The sequence below is a fragment of the Chiloscyllium punctatum genome, chromosome 23, assembly GCF_047496795.1.
Source record: "Chiloscyllium punctatum isolate Juve2018m chromosome 23, sChiPun1.3, whole genome shotgun sequence".
Lineage (NCBI taxonomy): Eukaryota > Metazoa > Chordata > Chondrichthyes > Orectolobiformes > Hemiscylliidae > Chiloscyllium > Chiloscyllium punctatum.
The window spans coordinates 75126516-75145030 of NC_092761.1; the positions used below are offsets into that span (position 1 = coordinate 75126516).

The following is an 18515-nucleotide window of genomic DNA, read 5'->3' on the forward strand; positions in this document are numbered from 1 at the left end:
TTTTATATTCAGTTCCCTTTGCAATAAATGATGGCATTTAGTTCAGGTTTGTGTTGATAAGTGGTGAGTAACATTTCCTCACACAACTTGCCAGCCAAGTACTATCTGCAAGAGAGAATCTGACAGTCAACGCTTTGCAGTTCAATAGTTTCACGATCACTGAATCCCCCACTCTCTATATCATGGGGGTTGCCATTGACCGGAAACTAAACTGGACCAGTTATTTAAATATTGAAGTCACAATAGCAGGTCATATTAGAATTCATGTTGTTAGAAACTCACTCACTGCATTCCACAACCAACCCATTATCTAGATGTACAAGTCAAATATAATGATATTGTCCCCACTTGCATGGGTGGGTGCAGCTCCAGCAACATTCAAGAAACACACCACTATCCAGAACAAAGTAGTCTACTTGATTGGCACCCAAAAACCCCTAACTTCAGCATTCACTTTCTGCATTACCAATACACAATAGCACCAATAAAATGCATTAAAGCAAATTACTAAGACTCATTAGATAGCACCTTACAAACCTATAGCCTCTACCAGCTAGAAGGGCAAGGGCAGCATAATAATGGGAACAACGCCACTTACAAGTTCCTCTCCAAGACTCACACCACTCTGACTTGAAAATGTATTGCTGATCCATTAGCGTTGTTGAGTTAAATGCTGGATCTTCATCACTATCAACCTCATCACTGGACTGCAGTGGTTTAAAACACAGTTTACCACCATCTCCTGAACGGGGGTTAAGGATGTTGGCCTTCCCAGCAACACACTCATTCCGAGAATGGACAAATGCAATTCAGACTTTTCTTTAATTGTAGCGGAATTTGGCTCTTTAAGAAATTTCACTATTCTGAAACAGATATAACAATTAAAATGATTTTGGATTGTAAACTTCCAAGGTTTAACAATAATCAGGTCTTGTAAAACTGAATAATCTAAAGCACTCTGCACCCACTATTAAAATTGAAATTTTACGAAAATACTATTACACTCTAAATCTTTATGTAATTCTAAATGGTTAAAAAGAGTGGTAAAATAAATTTCTGTTTTCCCAAACTACTGATAAAACATTTCCTGTATGCTTTTCTTCACACAATTTAAATGTGTTCTTCCTAAATACATTTGCAATTTTGATGTTCAGTTCATTGAGAAAATACTCCTCTGAGGTTCTTAACCATGTGAATCAGTTATAGATAATTACTAATTTCTTGGCTAATCAAATGGTCTAGTATGAAGTAAACAGATCAACTTCAAAGCCCTCAAATGACTATTTCAAACTTTGTTTTGATTGACAGTGAATTTTGAAACAGCTGGTACAAATGTTAAAAGGCAGTATAGAGAAAGTTCTAAACTCTACAAAGTTTAGTGCTGTAGGTATTCAAAGAATGCTCAATATATTTTAATATTTAAATCTCCATATGGTAAATACTGAAGTACATTTTAATGTTACAACAATGGCTAGCTGTAACAACCCAATCAGCTGGCAGAGCACATTGACATTGCAATGCAGTGGGGCAGAGAAGAAAAACTTGCATCATAGTTTCCTCCAACACCAAATTCTCAATCATATAATAATGTTCAGAGGAGATGTCATTAAAGTTGTAAAAGCACCAGAAGCTAAAGATGCTCTATAAGGCAGAGGCAGACTATTTCTCATTGAAGTAAATGTTAAAAAAAACCAAGTTGCAATAATCTTTTGACCCCTAAGTAGCAAGTATCTTCAATCCTGACATCAGCAAGAGCTCCAAAGCTTTGAGTTGGTGGGATGATGACAAGTGCAGATGGAAAGATGAATACATGGGATAAGCGTCAAGGAAACACAGTTAGTTTACATGCTGAGACAACTTTGTCTATTCTGTAGCCCACTAAGCTGCTTATCCTGACAATGTTGGGAAAACAAAACTGGATGGGGCAACAGCAATGTTTGCATTTTAAGTCGAAAAACATTTCAATGCTTCAAGTAATTAGAATCAGAGGGGGATAAAATGAACATTTTGCCATGAAGGGCAGGTTTATGAAAATAAGTTTTATTGAAAGGGTGGGTTGCGAGGAACACCTGCAAGCGTTAACGTGTTGCAGAAGGGTTAGTAATGATTTTCAGTGACTTGGGAAAGGTGATGGAAAGCACAGCGAGCAGTAATGGAATTAAGGGAGGGAACAATGCCCAAGAGGCCAGAGTTGAAGGAACAAATTTTAATTGGAATTTTGTAAGGTGAGATGTTAAGAGGCAAGCAAGGGCAAGAGAATTTTAACATGAAAGTGAACATTTTTAATCTGAGGGCTGAAATGTAATATAGACCGACAAGGATAACAAGTAAGCAGGACTCAGCACAGGTTAGGAGATGTTTGGGAGAGTTTTGGATCAGTTGGACAAGAGTGGGGTCAAAATGAGAGAGTGCTGAAGTAGTTGAATCTGGAAGTCACATCAGCATCAATGAAGGTTTCAGCAATAGAAGGACTGAGCTGAGGATGGACAGTCATGAAGATGGTCAAGTGATGGGGAGGAACTTGGCTCAGGTTTGAATATGATGCTAAGACTGCAAGTAGCCATATTCAGATTGAGGCCACAATCATGGAGGAGATGAAAACAGCAGTTGGTGTCTGGGTTTTTTTTGTCTGGCCCTAAAGCAATGATTTTGGAGTGCAGTGTTAAACTGTAGAAATTTGCACAGCATTCAAGTGTGAGCTAGTGAAAGAACCAGCTGACAACATCAAGGCAATGGCACTCCAGCAGAGAGATGCTGGAGTTTGGTGTCATTAGTAGATGAATGAATATCAATGTCAGATCTGTGGATATGAAGGAATTGCACAAAGTACAGGAAGCCAATGAACCATGAGTGCAGGGGCAGTCATGTATTGAGGCAAGGAAGAAACATAAACTATGGGATTAAAGATCAAGTACTTTTATTACTATCATCCAATTTAGATTGTGAGGTGTTGCACTTTGCTAAAGCAAGTCAGGCCAGGACTTATACACTTAATGGTAAGGTCCTGGGGAGTGTTGCCGAACAAAGAGACCTTGCGGTGCAGGTTCATATTAAAGCTGCAAAAAGGCATTTGCAATGCTTGCCTTTGTTGGTCAGTATATTGAGTGTAGGAGTTGGAAGGTCATGTTGCAGCTGTACAGGACAGTCATTAGGCCATTTTTGGAATGCTGCATTCCATTCCGGTCTCCCTGCTATAGGAAAGACAATGTGAAACTTGAAAGGGTTCAGAAAAGATTTACAAGGATGTTGCCGGGCCTGGAGTGTTTGAGCTATAGTGAGAAGCTAAATAGGCTGCGGCTATTTTTCTTGAAGCGTTAGAGGCTGAGGGGTGTATATAGGTTTATAAAATCATGAGGGGCATGAATACAATAAATAGCCCAGGGTAGGGAAACCCAAAACTAGAGGGCATAGGGTTAAGGTGAGAGGAGAAAGATTTAAAAGGATCTAAAGGGCAGCTTTTTCATAAAGAGGGTGGTGCATGTATGAAATGAGCTGCCAGCGGTAGAGGCTGGTACAATTACAACATTTAAAAGGCATCTAGATGGATACTTGAATACGAAAAGTTTAGAGGGATATGGGCCAAATGGGACTCGATTAATTTTGGTTATCTCGTTGACATGGGCAAGTTGGGCTGAATGGTCTGTTTCTGTGCTGTACATTTCTATGACTGTATCTCAGCCCTAGTATTAAACCCTGTGTTAAACCCTCAAAACCAATGTGCACAACTTTGTACTGTTAGCAAAAACAGCCACTTACTCCATTGCTCACCATTTTGTGTTGATAACAAAGGGGGGGAGGGGGGGCGGGGGCGCAGATAGCAACAGGTATCAAGGTTCCCTCTGTGTCTCTGTGTGACTTGAATGAAAGTGTTATATTGACTGGTTTAATTGACATGGTGCAATGTCTGACTGCACTTAGTCACTATTGAAAGACAGCATATATAATATTGGTGTATTGCAAGGAACAAGATGTCAGGGCTTTATTAATAGCCCACCTAGATATTAAACTATTCCCAAAACCAGGATTCAGGTGTGAATTTGGAGAGATTGTAGTTCAGACTTGTAATTTGTTTCAACTTGATTAAGTCTTCATACAGTATGTCAAGACTGGAGCAGAACTTATTTAAATAGCTGTATTAATTTTATTTCTGATGGAACAATTTCAGAGATATTAGCTTTCAAAAATCAATCACCCTATGCTCTTTTTTTCTGGCAGCATTTTATTAAATCAATATTTTCCATGGGCAAGTCAGAAATGGGAAAGGTATTAGAGGTTTTTTTCCCCTAAAGTTTTCATCGTACATGTATAAGTTCAAATGCTTCATATGCAAAACTATATTTGACTATCTAGAACTCTAAACTAACTGACACATGCATATTACCCTGTGATGGACTTTGTCTCAGTTGTCTGTAATGAATTAGATGAAACTGCATCTTGAAACAAGAGCAGCTTTATAGTAAAAATGCCACAAAAGTACTGGAAACATTTAGATTAGGCACCTCTTCAGGAAGGAGAGAACAACAATTCTGTCTAAGTGTTTCTAGCATTTGTCAGGCAGTACGGTGGCTCAATGATTAGCACTGCTGCCTCACAGTGCCAGAGACCTGAGCTCAGTTCAGCCTAAAGTGACTGTCTGTGTGGAGTTTGCACATTCTCCCTGTGGGTTTCCTCTGGGTGTTCCAGTTTCCTTCCACTGTCCAAAGATTAGGTGGATTGGCCATGCTAAGAATTGCTCTATGGTATGGAGGGTAGGTGGGTTTAAAAAAAAACATGCATAGTTATAGGAATGGAGTGGTGGCGGGGAGTTGAGTCTGGGTGAAATGCTGTTTGGAGCACTGGTGCAGACTCGATGGGCTGAATGGCCTCTTTCTACACTATTATGATGCTATGGTTTCCTGTATTCATTTCAGATTTCGGACATCTGCAATTTTTAAAGTTTGTTTTGGTTGCTCCTGAAATTTTATCTCTGTAAGATCATTAATCTAAATTTCACTGATTGGCATAGATAGTAGAGGAGTTTTACGGATTACTTACAGTGTGGAAACAGGCCCTTCGGCCCAACAAGTCCACACTGACCCTCCGAAGAGCAATCCACCCATTCCCCGACATTTACCCCTTCACCTAACACTACGAGCAATTTGGCACAGCCAATTCACCTAACCTGCACATTTTGTGTGACATAGAAACAGGAGTAGCCCATTCAGTCTGCTCCACCATTCAGTTTGATCAGGGCTGATCCTCCGTAAGACCACAAGAAATAGGATCAGGAGTAAGCCATTTGGTCCCTCGAGCCTGCTCCACCATTTGATAGAATATCTGACACTCCTCACACCCACTTTGCTGCCTTTTCCTCACAACCCTACAGCCCCCTACTGATAAAGAATCCATCTCAGCCTTAAATTTCCACAAGGGCTGTGCCGCCACAGCTCTCTGTGGCAAGGAGTTCCAAAGAAACACAACCCTCAGAAAGAAGAAATTCCTCCTCATGTCAGTTTTAAATTGACACCCGTTAATTCTGATCTGAAACCATCCTGAACAGAATGTGATTATTGCAATGCAGAGAGTGTATCACATGGTCTGCTATTTGGTCTCATAGAATTCCTTTTATTTTAAGCAATTCATCATGAAAACAGAAAAGGGACTAACAGAAATAATATGCTGCAGACCACAGATAAGTGCGCATTTAGCCTACAAAACCTATTGGCAAAAGTACAGTGATATGACTTAGACATCTGCTGCAAATGTGGTGCCAAAATGATCATCTCAGATAAGCTGAGCTGATTGCCAAACCCAACAAGGTGGAGCACGTTCCACTGAGTCTACAAGCCAACAGCATGGATGTCAAGGTGAGCAAATGTGTTCCACATTGATCTAGTGCACGCTGATCAATGTAAATGCATCCAGCTTCAATTGGAAACCGTAATAATCCACATCTGAAGCACTGTAGAAAGTTAGCTTTGCAATGTGGCCTATACAGTAAAGGGAGTGCCGGACACATTCATATTTTAACCTTATAGAGTTGAGCTCTGTACCTCCAGAGGCACTTACGAAGAAAATCAAGTACCTGTACCCAAAGCTCTCCACCAAGGTGTCTTGTTACAACTACTCCAAGGACATATGGGTATAGAGTGGATGAGACAACTCGCAACAGACACAGTCTATTGGTCAGGGATTATTAATGACACTGAAAAGTCAAAGGAAGATGTGTGAAGCGTGCCAAAGCTAGAGCACTGTAGAGAACTTCTCCACTAACTGGAATTTCCATCAGTTCCTTGGTCCAAAATTGCAATTTAGAATGGACCTCTCATATTCGAGTTGACCTTTTTCTGCACCATATCTGTAGCTGTAACATTATATTCTGAGTTCTGTTCTGTTACCCAAATGTACTTATGTAAGGTGTGATTTGTTTAGTTAGCACTTAAAACTATAATTTTCACACTATCTCTGTATATGTGCCAATAATAAATCACCTCGAATGGAAATCACTGCATTTCAATCCCTGATTACTTACCCACATTTTCAGTAGTCAGATAAAGAGCACTTCAGGTTTAACTGTGGCAAACAGTTTGAACCCCATATTCGATTTGTTCAGTGCACTTGAAGAAATCATTTCTGACAATGGTAGCAAAATACAGGCAGATCCTGTGAACAAGTGACATCTGACCATATTACCCCAGAACAAATGGTCTGCTCCATTAATTTTTTGTCAGTATGCTATATCTCAGAGCTACACTTCTAGATATGGGATTATTTTTGCTAGCATAGATCATGTTCAAAAAGTAAGAAAACAATTTTGCAAAGCCATCAACTGTCCACAATCTCTGAGAATCAGGGTACACTTCTCAACAAACAAGTGGTCGGAGATGATACAAGACCAGCATTCAGATGTGGATTTATCCCGACAACAAGTAAAGTAAAAGATCACCTTTCACAATGATAATATATTTACTTAGAGGTTTTGAAAGTGCATACTGATCCAAGTCTTAGATGACACACAAGAATGGCACCGACACTGAGGAAGAAGAGATGACAACTAATGGACATCTACAATAAGCCACCTCGAAAGAACACACCCACATCATGACAGTGTTATGGGTTAGGGCCAGGATAACAATCAATAGACTAATGTATATGTAGACCAAGCATGGTTAAGGAAAAAATCCACACTTCAAAACATTTGCATGATTTAACAAGAGTTCCTAAACTGCTGAAATGATAGAGAGACTCAGCCTTCTGTATATGTATAGTTTACAGTTTCAATCTGTCCACAGCTAATATAAATAAATGCGTGAATATTCTCACTTATAGCACACAGTAGCTTTCTTTGAGAAGAAAAGAAGAATGATTTATTATTATCTTTGCAATGTTGTCCCTTTAAGAGCTCAACAAGCAAATGAGCCAAGTCATGAATGCTATTATTATTGTGTTATTATTATGTTACTCCATAGCACCCTCGGCACAGGTTGTGTCTGGGGAATACTGTGAATTGTATCTATTAATTTAACTGTAAATAAGACCTCTTCAAATGAACAACATTCAGATACCTTATTCAGATATTATGGTAGAGAATTACAATACTGTCCAGTTTTAAGAAGGTTGTCATAAAGTAAGTTGAAATTGACAATTTCTTCTGCTCCCTACTGTTATACAGTATTCTTAATCTTTCATCGTGAATTTCGTTATTTCACAAGAGATGTTAATATGCGCTCTTACCTACTTGTTGACCATCAAAAGGTTCAGGTAGCCATTTTGATCTGCTTTGTCTAATGATATACATATAACTCAGAATTCCTGATGGCATTCCTCCTTTCACTTCCTCAACAATAATATCTTGAAGTTCAGTGCAGTAATGGGAAATTTAATGCATTTAATCATTTTGAAAAGTGAGCTTTGTCATAAAGTTATTTTTCAATCTTCCATCATTCTTCATCTTCATTGCATTTTTCATGCTGGCATTTAGTTAGTAAGAAAAATGTAATTGAGATTATGGCAGCTAGCCTGCAAAGACCTTCAGAAGCATTTAACGATTGGTAGTGCACCTAGTCTGGTCTACATGCCTTCAGACCCACAAGAGTATAATTGACTCTTAATTGCGTTCTGAGTAATTAGGAATGACAAATAAGTATTGTCCAAGCAGCAAAAGCTATACCCCTTGAATTGAAAGAAGATTGCTGTACATGTCATGTAAGTGCACCCACTATATATTTTAGGTGAGAGCTCCGGAATTTAAATTCAGTGACAATGCAGGAATAGTGATATATTTCCAAGTCGGGATGATGTGTAACTTTATTGCTGGTGGTGGTGGTCCCCTCCACCTAGTTGCCCATAACCTTCCAAGTGATCGAGTTTGTCATGTTAGAAGATGCTGGCAAAAAAGTTTTGTTACAGCAGTGCGTCTTGTAGATCAGTGATTCCCAACCGCTTCAGTAACATGCCACAGTATGCACCCACTTGTTTCACCTGAATTGATTAATTATTGACATGAATTTACTTGTATTTGCAATGGTTATGATCTTACTAGGAAGGTTTGCAACATAATGCATACAACAAGCTACAGCAGGATCACATTCATTTGTATTTCAAATCCACGGGAAAAGAATATGCGGTCTTGGAACACAGACACATTTTCAAAACCCACTCAAGTCAACCATTTCTAATGACTCATGGTCTTAAATATGTTCCATGCACTGCATAGAGTTCAAGGGTCTGAATTTCGGAGATGGCATTTCATATTTGTAACTTCTTGAAATTACTATTTTTCATTAAATTATTGTACAGATGCATGACTGAAATGTAATGAATCAGAGCAAATGCAAAGTGGAGTAAATGGCAATTTACTGGGTTAGTGGAAATCCTCAGTCTGCTAGTGTGTGCTGAGCTTATTGATCCTAGGAGAAGTACAGAAATACTGTTCAAGATGGATCACTGTTTGCTTGCCATGGATTTTGATTACCTTTGTTCAGATTTCACAGCACACTTGCACTATTTTCATTGCACACTTGTTGAAAACCACTGTTGTGGGGGGGAGGGGGGGGTGCGGGGGGGAAAGTACGCAATGCAGTCACATTTCACCAGTAACGGAGGGAGTACATGTTTCATTTGGTAAATGGGATAATGATGAAGGGGCTGCTTTGGCATGAATGGTCGTGAACTTATGAGTGTCGGAGCTGTTGCCCAGGCAAGGGGAAGGAATTCCGTCACAAATCTGACTTTGCCTTGTGACATGAAGATTTCATTTCCCAGGCTGCAAGTTGGACAGCACCAGTTTTTACAGTAATTCTTGGGATATGGATGTCACTCCGAAGGCCAATATTTATAGCTCATCCCTAACTGCCCTAGAGAAGGACGTGAAAAGTCATCTTCCTAAACTACTACACTCCATGTGGTTGTGTACATGTACAGTGCTGTTAGGAAGGAGTTCTAGAAGTTTAACCTATCATTCAGTGAAGGAATGGTGATATAGTTCCACATCAAGAGGGAGTATACACTTGGGGATACCCTTGCAGATAGTGGTACTTCAGCAGTTACAGGATTTATTTGACTCATTCAAATACATTTGTGATAATTGGTGAAATCCTGCATCCATCTTTCTCTCTCTCTCTCTCCCTCATTTGCGCTCTGTGTCTGGAGTCTTGATAGATGTTCATTGATGGTAATGCCTTTGAATGTCAGGGGAATGACAAAAAAATAAGCATGGATTTTTAACTGATAGGTTGTATATGATTGAAAACTTTAAGGAAGCCACTAGCATACTGTCTGCATGAACTTTCAACTTTGATGAAGTTGCACAAAAAGTTATTTTATGATTACATAACCAATTAAGAGGGAGACAGAATTAGAAATAAAGAATTCTTCAGTTGTGGTATATGCCATGGTATTCCCCAGCAATCAGTACTGAGGCATCAGCAACTGAAATGGACACTTTCAGTGCTCCCTACTCTGAGCCATGGTTTTCCAGGTTCACACCTGCTCCAGAAGTATGTAATAACATCTGCGAACAGTTTGATTAGAAAGTAACTATTCAGATGACATGCATTTGGAAAAGCCAATGGCAGCAAAAGTTACAAATACAAACAAACTGACAAAGGGGCTTGGCAAAGTGGTGGCGTTCACTGTGGGAAGTGTGAGCTCTTTCACTTTGGATCTCAAAGGGATGTATTGAATCCTTCATGCTTCAAGGCCCTGAGTGACGCAGAAACAAATACATTCAGGTACCTATATAGAGAAATTACAAAAGCTACTCATAAGATTAAAAAAAAGAATCCTCATAGAATGTTGACCTGATGTGCATTTCCTTTCTCTCTATTAAGCATTGGAATAAATGAGTACAAATATCAAAATTGCCACAATGGCTATGAAAGGTACAAGCCCAAATATCCAAATGCAAGATGCTTCATATAATAAACAGTAGCTAGGCCTGTGTATGATGAGTTACAAGTTGTTAGGCATCAACTGACCAGAAGATGTCATTTCAGTGTCCTAAGTTATGTCACTCCGGTATCAGTCCGAATTGCAAGAGACTACAAGTGTTTTAGTTCTCTTGAACTTTTCAGGTGCAAGCCAAACTCCTCATGGTCAAAATATAAAGCAGAACTGCCATTATGCTGCAGGTACTTCAAGCTGCAGATGTGAACCAATTGAGGCAGTTTGTTTCATGATATATTTATCTGGAAACTAACAGCATTCAGTAGAGGCCATGCAAGACCTTCAGACTCATGAGCTGCAGACTGAACGAACTAGTGAACAGAAAGTGCAGAAAACGTAGAACTGACCTGCTTTGGATTTATGGGCTATATATTTGACACTTTTATTACAAACAATATGTTGTGGTCCATACTGTTTTCTCTTTCTGTTTTGTCTAACTATGCTGCACACTACTCCCAGCTAAGGTGACAAGCACTCACCTGCTTCCAGACATCTGCTAGTGACACTTCAAAAGTGGCTGCAAGGCGGTGGGGAAGGTGGCCTTTATTTACTCTCCCCTCTCATTCTGATAATCAGAACATGCAGCAAGTGCATCTAAACGTTGTTAATAATTACACTTAAGTATATGCAGACCCTCACCTGGAGCCAAACAAAACTATGGTCTTCATAATATTATTATTTCATGCCAGCTGTACCATTAGACGATTATGTCCATAAAAAAATTCTAATATGCTTTCTGATAAGTTCACTACTTAAGAAGTATAGTTAATTACTTTTGTAATGTAGGAAACTCAATTACCTTATACACAGGCACACAACAGCAATGTAGTACTTACCACATAATTCATTTTAGAAATAATTAACAACTAAACAATCAGAAAAGTCCAAATGTCAAGGAGTAATTTTGAAGTTTTCCTCTGAATCGAGTGAACGGGAGTGCATTTGAAAATGCCATTGAATAGCTCCCATCAACTAGTTCAGTAATCATTTAAGTTATGTAGTAAATTTGTCTGTAGTTTATCAAGCAGAAAAATTTGCTGATCATTTATAGCATCCCTGTTCTTGGAATTATGGTGCATATGGCACTGAGAGAATTTGAATTCTTATATTTTAGATTGGATTAGATCTAAACTAGTATCTTGAACATTTTCACATTTCGTGAACTTAGATCATTTTTGAATGTTTAGTACTTAATTGATTCTCTTTCTTCTAGAAGTTGATCCATCAGATGGTTCAGGTCTGGGGACTGGCGCCATTGTTGGCATCCTTATTGTCGTCTTCCTCATCTTGCTCGTTGCTGTTGATGTCACCTGCTACTTCATTAATAAGTGTGGCCTGCTGATGTGCATTGCTGTTAATTTCTGTGGGCAGCCTGGTCCAGGATCCAAGGGAAAGGACATGGAAGAAGGAAAAGCTGCTTTCTCGTAAGGAATTTAAGCCTTTAACTTTTCAGAAATACAATATGTTGTAGCAGCAAAGTTAATGTGTTTTAGTAATTGTTGCACCGCTGTGCTGACAAGATCATCTGGGTTTCGAGCCCTTAATTATACATTTAGCCAGTCCTGTCAATAATTGTGAAACCATGTTGACATATCACGGTGGCTCAGTGGTTAGCACTGCTGCCTCACAGCGCCAGAGACCTGAGTTCAATTACTGCCTCGGGCAACTGTCTGTGCGGAGTTTGCACATTCTCCCCGTGTCTGAATGGGTTTCCTCCGGGTGCTCCGGTTTCATCCCACAGTCCAAAGATGTGCAGATTAGGTGAATTGGCCATTTTAAGTTGCCCGTAATGTTAGGTGGATTAGTCAGTGGTAATTGTAGGGAGATGGTTGCTCTTCAGAGGGTCAGTGTGGACTTGATAGGCCGAAGGGCCTGTTCCCACTCTGCAGGGAATCTAATCATCTAATCTAATAAACCAGCAAAATATTCATTGAAAATCACAGGGCTCCACTGGTTCAGAAATTAGATGAAAATTAAAATTACACAATTGAATCTTAAAGATCTTGGGGTTCTGTTGTTTTCTTCTCAATATTAAAAATGCCCATCTAAAACTCATTTAGCATTACCAAATCACCATGATCTTAATTATATCATCATCTAGTTAAGTATTTTGAACACAAATCATACATGTTTATACCTTTGCTGTTTAAAAATTGAGAGCTTTTAATTATTTTAATGCCTAGTAAACTCTACACAGAGGCCTGAAAAGGATGTCAAAGGCAAAGCAAATCTCTAACAGCACTGCTATCTTCATTCCTCATATGTATGCCAACAGTTTTCTTTCGTAGCATGCTAAATAGTTTCAAAGAAATCTCTTTGCTCTATCTAGTTTTGTTTGACTATCTGCATTGTTCACTCATGTAGGCATTACTTCCTGGACCAGCATTTATTGCCCAGCCTTAGTTACCCTTGAGAAGCTGTATCCTTGAACCAGTTGATGTAGGTAGACCCATGGTTCCATTAGGGAGCAAGTTTCAGGATTTTGACCCAGTAACGCTGAAGGAACAGTGATATACATCAATCTACAATATTCCCTTGGTGTGTTTCTAATAATCATGCATCCCACTTATTGACAAGAACTAATTCGATTTCTTGTTTCAAAACCAATAAGGTTTGTCATTCCACATCAGTGTCCATAATTTGTTCCTCGCACTGGATAACAATTCTGTTGTGGTCAAGCTAATTGATAGAATAATGCAATCTGTTCAAAGACCAGGCAATAAATGTCAGACAAGGAGACTCTCAATAAAGTCGTGTCAGAATACTTTATTAAGCAACAAAAGTAACACTCAACAAATTAAAACTATCGGTAGCCAAGATCGGATGGTTCTTGATTTCCTCATTGCTAGTGGCATGGATGACTCTTAATTCATCTCTACTTGTCTCTCCATGCTTCATCTTCAAATCTGCGCCTCAAACCTCTTCAGGTCGGCTCCTTTTTCTTTAGCTCTTCTGTGTCACTTGTCGTGCTCTGATCAGTTGATGCATACTGTTTAATTAGTCCTGCTACTTCATGCATTGATTAATTCATTAATCATAGTCACTTGATCTCATACATACACAGTGTGCGCTCTTTAACAGTCTGTTGTTAGCTTCTTTCTAAATGAACATCTGCCAAATGAGCCGACCACTTCACCCATTAATTAGAACTCTAAAGTTAATTCATTTTTACATTTCATGCTAAATATATTCTGCTTTTTGTTACATTTTGACAATTGGTACAGTTTGGATACTCTTTCCTTTCTCCTATTCATATCGTCAGTTCTTGAGACAATGTGGTCATGGCTAATTTAAACCATGCAAGCAGTATTCTCTCAGTGAAGTTCACATCCAAAACTTGTTTTTCAAATTTCCCATATGCAATGCAATTGGTCATTAAAACCTACCCGCCAATATGAAAAATGGCATCTTACATTTGTTTACAGGAAAGACGAATCAAAGGAGCCGATTGTGGAGGTACGGACTGAGGAAGAACGAACTCCCAATCACGATGGTGGAAGCCAAACTGAACCCAATGAAACCACACCACTGACAGAGCCTGAGTAAGTTGCCATGTGTTTGAGAATGTGGCTATTTCGGCTGGTTCTTTTGCTTTACCTTTCAGTTCATATGGTTGGTGGATCATTTCTGCTTGCCTTTTCACTCCTGTGAATCCTGTGAGCTATTGTGCGGTGCTCAGTCTATTTGCCTCATGTTTTCCTTATAGTGCTTACCCACCAGAATTACTTTATCATAATTTAAAGGACCAGGCCAAAATCAGAGAAGTTAAGATCCACAAATAATTTGCTTATGAGTTTTAGCCATTCATGAATTTTTAGGAATAACTAAAAGTTTGCAAATATAGTTGAAGATGAGCTTTGTCAAAATTGAGAGAAATGTAGCAAATTTCTATTCGACAGATATTATTAAAATAACCTTTAACTTTCTCAGTAAAATTCTGACCTCTATTTATGATTGGCTACATATGCATGAATATTGGTGGGGAAGAAGAAGGTTTGTTTTGTTTTACACTTAATAAGCAGCACTGTGATGTTCTTAACACGGTCATGCACTTACTGTAATTCAAAACCCGAACCTGAAATTTTTAAGAAGACACATTGTGAATTTTGATTTGATTTATTTCAGAGGTCCAAGCAACCAATTAACCTTGTGACTTACAACAGGCTGCAATAAGTTCAGAATTATTGAAGCTTAAGTCACTTCCTGTCAGTTTCTATAACATCCGAGTCATTTATTATGCTAGTTAAGGATGTTTTTGGAACACAGTTCTACTTTCAAACCCAGTATATGGTGCTATTTAATGTTACATGTTGCATACGTGACAGCATGATATGGTTGTTTGTGTGCTTTTGCTTCTTTCTGTCACTATTGCTATATTGTCTATTCTATCCATTTTCTACTCCTGTTGTCCTCACAGGCATGCAGCAGATACCCAGGCTACTGTCGAAGACATGTTGCCTTCTGTCACCACAGTAACCACTAACTCTGACACTATCACTGAAACTTTTGCCACTGCTCAAAACAGTCCAACGAGTGAAACAACAACACTCACTTCCAGTGCTGCACTCCCAGCCTCAACCACACCTGAGCCATCACCAGCTTCAGCTGCTCCACCTCACTCACCCAAGGCAGCTGTAGCATCACCTACTTCACCTTCCACCAAGTCTCAAACCGAGACCACTCCCATTGTTGCTCCCCTTGTTGATCTTAGTGATGCCCCAGTCTCTGTTTCTGCAACTCCTGCTTCTGCCCCAGCCTCAGTTTCTTCGCCGCCTTCTTCCACCCCAACCTCCAGTAATCCAGTCTCAAACGTCAATTCCAACCAAGCCTCTGCCCCACCAGTTGCCGGAGCAGCAGAGGAGGTGACAAAAGGTCCTGCCAATAACAAATCCGGTCCAGTTCCCAGCCCCGGAAACCCAGCCAGTCCCCCGGCTACATCGGCACAGCAGCAACCCAAGCCAGAAGCTCCAACGACTACCAAGAGCCCAGAAATAGAAGCTGCAAAACCTAACCCAGTGAAGAGTCCTGTGGAGCCAACAAATAACTCCACCAGTGTGAAGAATGAGGCTGCTACAGACAGCAGCAAAAAACCCTCCCAGGGTGAGGACTTTCCAGTTGACGGAGGGACCTTCAAGACCTCAGACATTGACCTTGCAAAGGATGTTTTTGCAGCTCTTGGCACTTCTTCTCTTCCCACTATGGCTGGTGGGAAAGCTGCTGACCTTGCTCCTTCCATTGCAGACGCCGCTTTACCATCTGCTCCGGCAAAGGAAGAGTATGGGCATTTTTCACACTAATGCTACTTGCTTGTCACTGTGTCTTTGTTGTGATGCAGCTCTGCTTTCATGTCCTTTCAGCTCCTGCATAAAACCTGGTCACTGAGATAAGGCAATTCAAAGGCTACTTTCTTAATTTTTTTAAGGTGGTATCTTGCTTTAACTTGCTAGGTGAAAAGGCTAATGTTCCTGGACATTTAGGTGTTGCAGATCATATGAAGTTAGTGGCATTGTTTCATTAAAGGAAAACTTTGAATTAAATTTTGCAGACCATTCCAATTAAACAACATCTTATTGCACTTATTTACCTTTTTTAGAAAAAAATTCAAACTGAATCTCCTTCCAATTGACTTGAAACGTTATATGAATTTAACTCTCTTAAATTGTGCAGGACAAGGAATGCTTGTATTGGCAGTGTATTTAGTTGATGTTTTACATAGATTTGTGGTTCAAGCATGCTGGATTGAAGAGGTCAATAAACATAACATGATTAGCAGTGACGATTACAGTTTGAGTTAGAGCAGCAGCCAAACATCCTACAGAGGTTAAGCCTTCTAAAACAATTGCTTTTTGCAATGGCAGAGAAATAATGTAAATTTATAGGTAACACCCAAGCAGAATTTACACTTTGCCATGGCTATTGTTCATCTCAGCAGCATCTGGTTCAGCTTGTCTGGTTTGTTTTAAAAATTGGCTTCTCATCTAAATTGAACACAGGGCTGAATTTAAAACTGGCCTCTGGAACGTACAGGCCACACACTTGCACAACTTGCAAAATACACACCTGACCTATTTGAGACTGTACAAGGGATTTTCTTGATCTCACACAAGCATCGGGTTCACACTGCATTTTGTGAGTTGCAATGAGGTGTGTAAGCTGAGTGAAGGTGGGACGGTTAGGAGTCACACTTCTGTTCTCCAACACTCCATCCCACCTTCCAATATCATTTAAAGATCCCCTAAACCTCACTCCCAGCCACTCCTGTGCCATATCTCCCATGCCATCAGTGTGCCCTGACCTTCCCCATGCCAGCTTCATGCCCATCCTCATATTCTCCTTAGCTAGTCACCCTGTATGCACAAAATACAGTTCTCAGAAGCCATGCAACAGCTGTGGGAATTGAATTAGTATATCATTTGAAAAACCATTAAACCTCTTCAGAAAATAAGAGCCAGATTGATTCTGCTCCCCCACTAAAGAAATGAAATTGTCCTTTAGATTAGATTAGATTCCTTACAGTGTGGAAACAGGCCCTTCGGCCCAACAAGTCCACACCGCCCCGCCGAAGCGTAACCCACCCATACCCCTACATCTACATCTACCCCTTACCTAACACTATGGGCAATTTTTAGTATGGCCAATTCACCTGACCTGCACATCTTTGGACTGTGGGAGGAAACCGGAGCACCCGGAGGAAACCCACGCAGACACGGGGAGAATGTGCAAACTCCACACAGTCAGTCGCCTGAGGCGGGAATTGAACCCGGATCTCTGGCGCTGTGAGGCAGCAGTGCTAACCACTGTGCCACCGTGCCACCCACAACTGTGGCACCATAACTGTTTTGATGTGGAAATGATTTGCTGCAGTAGGAACCTTCTTGCTCCCTATTATGATCAGAGAATCCACTTTTGTATTTCTTCGTGAGGTACTGAATTTTTCCATGAACAACAATAGAATAACTCTCCTTTTAAGATCCGCCCATTCCTAAGATAGCAAAAGTTCAACAACCTGCAAATACATTTTAAATCTTTGTATCTGATTAAAAGTCCATGTAATGCTTTGTGAGCCTTACTTGCTGATGTGCATGGCAATTGCTTTTCCCCAAATGTAGCTACTGAATGGTGCTGCAGTGTGACTGTACAACTTCCTTTAAATATTCTCATACACTGTGTTGACCCAAAACTGAGTAAAATAAGAAATAATCTCTATTGTCTGAGGCTAAATGCAAAGACTTTAGGTTCTTCACCAGCAACATAATCGAACAACAGGATTTCTTTTTTTATTCATTCATGGGATGAAGGTGTCTCTGGCTAGGCCAGCATTTATTGTCCATCCCAGAGGGCAGTTAAGAGTCAACCATATTGCTGTGGGGTCTGGAGTCACATATACTTCAGACCAGATAAGGATGGCAGTTTCTTTCTCTAAAGGACATCAGTGAGCCAAACAGGTTTTTCCAACAATTGGAGTCATAGCACTCTACAGCATTGAAACAGACCCTTCAGTCCAACTCATCCATGCCAACCAGATATCCTAAGTAAGTCTAGTCCCATTTACCAGCATTTGGCTGATACCCTTCTAGAGCCTTCGCACTCATGTACCCGTCCAGACGCCTTTTAAATGTTAAAATTGTACAAACCTCCGACACTTCCTCTGGCAGCTCATTCCAATTACGCGCCACCCTCTGTGTGAAAAAGTTGCATTTTAGGTCCATTTTAAATCTTTCCCCTCTCACCCTAAACCTATGGCCTCTAGTTCTGGACTTCCCCCAACCCAGAGAAAAGATCATGTATATTCACCCTATCCATCCCCCTCATTTTATAAACCTCTATAAGGTCAGCCCTCAGCCTCCAATGCTCCAGAGCAAAAGGCTCCAGTCTATTCAGCCTCTCTCTATCGCTCAAACCTCCAACCCTGTCAGCATGATTGTAAATCTTTTCTGAGCCCTTGTAAGCTTCACAACATCCTCCCAAACAGACCAGAATTGCATGCCGTATTCCAAAAGTAGCTAAATCAATGTCCTGTGCAGCTACAGCACGATCTTCCAACTCCTATCATCAACACACTGACCAATAAAGGAATTGACGGTAGTTTC

The 18515-nt window shown here is 40.0% G+C and overlaps 1 protein-coding gene across 15 annotated transcripts in view; it reads left to right on the forward strand.

Moving 5' to 3' along the window:
- The window catches only part of ncam1a (neural cell adhesion molecule 1a), a 497275-nt gene that overhangs the window by 472896 nt on the left and 5864 nt on the right, over nucleotides 1-18515 (forward strand). For 5 of the 15 annotated variants that reach the window (XM_072593194.1, XM_072593196.1, XM_072593201.1 and 2 more), the window contains 3 exons: nucleotides 11639-11849; nucleotides 13851-13967; nucleotides 14843-15700. In XM_072593194.1, coding sequence (XP_072449295.1) covers nucleotides 11639-11849; nucleotides 13851-13967; nucleotides 14843-15700 — 1186 coding nt within the window. Of the gene's footprint in view, nucleotides 1-11638; nucleotides 11850-13850; nucleotides 13972-14842; nucleotides 15701-18515 lie in introns of those variants that run through there. The other 10 variants (XM_072593195.1, XM_072593200.1, XM_072593202.1 and 7 more) reach the window with 4 other exon arrangements.